The sequence below is a fragment of the Silene latifolia genome, chromosome Y (assembly GCF_048544455.1).
Source record: "Silene latifolia isolate original U9 population chromosome Y, ASM4854445v1, whole genome shotgun sequence".
NCBI classification, from domain to species: domain Eukaryota; kingdom Viridiplantae; phylum Streptophyta; class Magnoliopsida; order Caryophyllales; family Caryophyllaceae; genus Silene; species Silene latifolia.
The window spans coordinates 175,937,907-175,943,978 of NC_133538.1; the positions used below are offsets into that span (position 1 = coordinate 175,937,907).

A 6,072-nucleotide genomic window follows, 5' to 3' on the forward strand; every position below is an offset into this window, starting at 1 on the left:
ACCTGCCACACCTCTAAAGAGATTTCTCTCCACCAGATTGATATAGGACGGACGGATGTCAAAAGTATTTCCATCCTCAGTCTGGAGATTGAAACCTTTGGGAATAGATGATGCTTTAGGCTCCGAATGACTTGCAATATTCGGCATCTTTACTGGTTGGTTTACAGAATTGAAAGTGTCTTCTTCAAAAGTACTAAAGTCTTCCTTTCGTGATTCTCTTTGTAGACGGATTCTATGCCTGAACAGTCTCTCTGTCTCAGAATCAGCTGAAACTAACTCCAACCTATGTGACCTGGGCATACACAATACTGAAAGAAAATGAATAAGAACTGCCTCAAGGAATAAAAATTCCCTGAGATGGATAAAATAAACGAAACAAGGACAGATAGGGCAATTGCCTCCCCGGCAACGGTGCCAAAATTTGACAGGGCTGTCGTATACCTATCAAAAATAACTAACTAAACTAACTATATAGCTAGGGAAATCAGGTCGATCTCCTCAAGGAGGCAAGATATCTGTAAGAGTCCGTCTATTTGGTCACAAATGGAGGGTTTATAATTGGTTTTCTAAACTAAAAGATTTAAAGGAAGAGAAGCAAGGAAAGAACAATAAAGACAGAAAATGAGAATAAACTATCAATAGAGAGGGGACATGTCAGGATTTCGGTTCACTACGGTAGTCCAGTGACTCAACTGTAAATAACTTAGATAAATTACTGTGAGATGGATATGGAAAGGTCCTTCCGGACCACTTTCTACCCTACATTCCCACTAACTTAACTTCCATCCTCGTCAGGGTAGTCTACTGTTCATAGCAGGCCTATTTAGTCCAATTTTCCGATCCAGGATTAAATTTAACCAGATTAAAAGGGTGACTCAGAAGCGTGCACTCAACTATGTCGATAAATACAGTTATATTGCTATGGGGACAGAGTCTCACAAATAACTCATCTAACCTATTTACTATATCGTCGCATTTCTACCGTAGATCCCCTAATCTTAACATGAAATAGATTAGCTACTCATGCTATTAATATTGTCAAAACTAATAACAAAGAATAAACTAACATTAAGCATGATGAAATAATAATTAAATTGCATAAAAGATATTAGGGCAGAAAATTAAAGGAGCAAAACAAGTAATTAAGATGAATAAATGAAAGATTAAGAATAAAAGAGAGTAAGGGATTACAATCGCAAGAATCCGGCGTAAAGAACAACTAAATCCGAGCGAGAAAATCAGAAAGCAAAAGTTACAGTGAAAGAGAGAAAGCAACGTAGTGTTTACAGTGAAAGATGAATGATAAGATAAAAACTGAATGCTAATGACCTAGTTATTATGCGTTTAAATAGAAAAATTACTAAGTCCATAAGCTAAAAACAAGTTCACGGACTAATTAAAGCCCATGAAACACAAAACCACTCGATCGAGCAGTCTGAAACAGCTCGATCGGGTACTTCTCCAAGTAATCTACTCGATCGAGTAGAATTGTTGCTCGATCGAGTAACTCCTAATTCCAGCACTTTTTGATAGAGTAAAATTCTACTCGATCGACCATTTCCAGCCATAGAAACCACTCGATCGACCAATAAAACAGCTCGATCGAGTATTCTTCCTCCGAAACAGCTCAAACTCGCGACTGACTGCTCCGTAGACCGTTTTTTCACGCATCCCAATGCAAGATCTCACTCTGAAAAATCCCGTCTCCTCAAAATGCATGTAAAAAGGGACGAAAATGGTACGATTCCACTACTTTTACGTTCATTCCTACAAAACGGACAAAACGAACCAAAGTAGCCAATTCGGGGCAAAATGCAATATAAACAGTACGAAAGTACATAAAAATACGTGCTAAAATAGGCTAAAAAGATTATACAAAATGCACGTATCAAACTACTCCCATTTAATTGGAGTGATGCTTTTATATTGATCAAAGCATAATTTCTCAATTCCTCATCAGTTAGTTCCAAACCTATAATGATGTTTGCAGTTTCATCATAATGTACTGATAACTATTATGTGCAAAGAATGTAAATTAAATGCACTAAAGAAAATGCAATATATTAAAGTAGTACCTCGGTTTTGAATAATATTAAGTTGCCTGTGAAGGATATCATCCGCTAGAATACTCCATGTTGCCTCACTGGCTCTATTTGGCATGGACAACGTCCCAGATAACAATAAAGTCGCAAAAAGGTTTCTAAGATAAGATCCAGAGGCCTATTCGCTTGCTTTCTCTATCGCATCAATGTACTCTTTGTCGTCACCGATCAAGCTATATGCATAACATGCTTCTCTATACGTGGCATATAGAGTGCTGTTAACCCTTCTTATGTCCTCGTAACTTTTGGGTCCCTTTACATGGTTCTCATAAAATATAATTCACCGCAAGTCGGCGGCACATGTTGCAACCTCCTTATCTTATAATTATGTTTTCTAAGGGTCCACTCTCGCTGATCTTTTTTCCATATAAATTTAGTCGGGAATTGACAGTACAATAAGTCCTTCGCTATCTGCAAGTCTTCCTCTTCACTACTGTTAATTTTCATCCAAGATAGAAACTTTGACACTCCCATCTATGATTTCTCTAAGACCTCGTCAATAGGATATTCATCATCAAACACGACGCTCTGTTCGCCAGGAAGGTGGAACTGCAGCCTTTCGACTGCGGGTGTTCTGTAGTGAATGTCAAATGCGAATATCCTCCAGACAACTTCACATGGTGAAAGGTACCTACAATCGTAGTATCGTTTAATCTCCTCCACCTGTTCAGGAAATTGGTCATTGCGGCGTTGATAAGAGGACTGCATTGTCACTCGATCAGAGCCCTTATTTATATACTTGAAAAGATACTTGATCGCTTTAGATTAGTTACACCACTCTACATTGATATGTGCACGATATTTCAACAATAATCATGGGTTATATGGCACGACAAATCCATTGTCAAGTACCACTTTGTCCTTATAAATTTTGGGTCCTGTTTTACTTCTCTTATAAATAGGATAACCGTCTTCGCCGATAGTTGTTCTTTCGGTACACCTTTTGGGAAAAATTTTTCGGCATGTAGACCCAATCATACACGGTGATCGCGGTTTTGCAGTTCCACACGGTCCGCGAATCATGTGTGTGCAAACGACAACATGTAACACAGGATTCTTAACCGGATCGGGGATCTCCACTGAAATGATTTTGTCGATATCCGCAGCTTCAGGGAACTTGTCTTCTCGACGTAAGAACAAAAGGATATGAGCATGTGGAAGACCACGCTTCTGAAATTCAATAGTATATACAACTGTGATAGAATTACGCAAACATACTAGATTATATATTACGGCTTGATAAAATATGTACAAATATTAAACCTGATAGATGAAAAACTGCGCACCTGCTCTAGCCCTACCAAAGATATGGCGCTGTTTTAAATCAATCATCAACTCTTCAAGCTTAATCTTGAATACACGAGACAAAATATCAGGACGATCCTCGGGGTTAAGTCCTCTTTTACTAACAAACCGGGTGATTTCCGTCCACTTAGGATTACACGTAAACGTGATAAATAGATCAGGGTAATCGAACCACCTACAAATTGTCATAGTATCAAGGTAGTTTACTCTCATATATGGGCCACCACCCACCAAAGAAGAAGGAACAATAAGAGGACTTCCGGCGAAGACGACTCAATGTCCCCTTGTTCAACAACTCTTCTAAGATTATTGTAATTGTCCACGCGAAGAGGATCTTGCTTGAAGCGTATAAACTTTAGTCTATGAGATTCAACCGATGCAAATCCGTCAACTAAAAACTGGTGATAAGCTTTACCGGATTGTAACAGAGTTGGAAACTCAACTGACAGTGGTCTATCCTGAATACGGAATGCATACCACTCTCTAAGTGTTAATTTATCACGCGGATTTTCAGAATTGCTATTTCGAAGAGAATTTTCAGAGTGAGAAATTCCCAATCGGTAACCGTCTTCCCCGCAAGGAAATAATAAAGGATACTGGAGGGCTATGAATGACGGGTGCAGATATACATTGTAAACTTCCGCATGACTTTTGCACAATAATATCTCGTTTATCCATGTTTAGACCTAAATCACTCTCGATCAATGCTGCTACCTCTGAAACCGTTGGATGACTACATGTTCTCCCATCTCTGTCACTTCTATAGAGGAGTCTGATACTAACCTCTACGTTTTCATCGGAATATAATCTGTCCCTAGCGACCCTAAATGTCTTTGCAACAACATTATGTGAGTCGACCATCTTTTGCAGCAACTCGATCAACTCATCATTAAATCGCTCTGGAGTATCGTGGCTACATTCATAGGTAATTAATAATAAGATGTGTTAATTTATATTGGGTAACTAAATATCAAAAGATCGATCTTTACAAACAATGCGTTAAACTAATATTCTAACGTATTAGTCTCGTATATCACATACCTGATTGCTTTTTTCCTATTTTCAACTTCTTCTTCTATGTCATATATGTAGAACTGACAAAATTTAGGCGTTGTTTCAGTTGACGGCAACAAACTTCCTATTTGGTGAATATTTTGGCCTCTCATCCTAAATGTGTAGGGACCTCGACCTTGATTGACGTAATGATCAATCTTCCCACCCATGGATGTGAAAGAAAACATCCCGTTATAAGCCCGGATATTCTCAATAAAATGCTTACTAAATGGATGTTGTCTACTCAGTAGAGACTTCAGGAGTTGAGGCAGTTCTTTTAACCATGGAAGCGTAACTTTGCCATCGGAGCAACACAATGAGAACTTAGGGCATCGAGTACCCTTTTTTTTTGTTTCTTTTATTGAAACCACATTTGCGCTCTACATTTTGTGCACTCGTATTCTGGGTCTCCAATATCCCAGTATCCTTCGAGGACTGAAACATTAAATGTCACGTAACATAAAATAGTTTGATTTAAATAGATATTTAAATCAAGTTATAATACATCGATCAGTAACATAAAATAAAATGACCTCCGTTGTTCCGCTGGGAGGATTGATTTTGTTGCCTTCTGGAACATTCTCCGTGGGAGCGAAATGATCCCATTTCACGTCCAGTGAATACTTCTTGGTTTTCAGGAACTAAACCCTTAAAGTCATCGTAAGATTCACCAAAGGCTGAACATAAATCTCTTACTAATCGCTCCACCGCATCAGGTGGACTATCGATACCTAAGTAGTCATTTTATAAACAATGGAATTAGCATAAAACCACGTAATAACAATACCGATAGTTATACACAAATTGTTAAGATAGTATTAAATAATAATTTAAAAATAACCATCGTTAATGAATTAGGATGATTAATTATCTTGGCCGAAGGAACATTCTCCGCGTAAGGCAAATGACCACCTACCATGTATATTGACGGCTACTTGACTTTCTGGTATTGAAGGTCTAAATTCGTCGTACGATTCGCCAAAGGTTGAATATAAATCTCTTACTAATTGTTCGACTACATTTGGTGGACTATCGATACCTATGAAGTAATGCAATAAACACCAGTTTAGACACTAAATCTTATACTCGGTTTGTTAAATAATTTATTTATAATAGACGGCATTTTATATAACTGTGGTAGTGGAAGTAATTGGCGTGGTAGGAGTACAATGTTGAGGATCTATTTGCACAGATGGAGTTGATGTCACTCGTCTTGCTTGTCGTCTCGTTGAAGCTAATATATACGAATTGGCTATTACATTAGTTTTTTTTTGTTATAACCATTAAATAAATTTCTTCCATGTTAATGACTAATACAAATAATGAAATTTATTTAATATTTTAATTACGAATAATAATGAAAAAAATCAGACCAAAATAGTTGTATTCATGTAAATCATATATGTACGGGTCCGATTTCAGATAACTAGTTGGCCCATGTTTTTTTAAGTATAAACAAAGCCCAACAGTGCAATAATCTCGTTAAGAAACAACCGGCCCAATAATACCATAATCTGGGCAAATAATCACCGGCCCATCTATCGACTCACATCTCACCCCTCACACTCTTATTACACTAAACCTAACTTTTCGCCCGTCACTCTCTCTAATC

General features: G+C 37.7%; 1 protein-coding gene across 1 annotated transcript; it reads right to left on the reverse strand.

Annotated features, from left to right (window-relative positions):
- Positions 1–2,576: 2,576 nt before the first annotated feature.
- Positions 2,577–4,630, reverse strand: LOC141629484 (uncharacterized). Its single transcript, XM_074442475.1, has 6 exons — positions 4,449–4,630; positions 4,005–4,320; positions 3,639–3,865; positions 3,366–3,582; positions 3,138–3,272; positions 2,577–2,765 (listed from the first exon to the last, which is right to left on the reverse strand). The coding sequence occupies exons 1-6, from the start codon at positions 4,628–4,630 to the stop codon at positions 2,577–2,579; spliced, it is 1,266 nt and encodes a 421-aa protein (XP_074298576.1).
- Between the last annotated feature and the right edge of the window lie 1,442 nt (positions 4,631–6,072).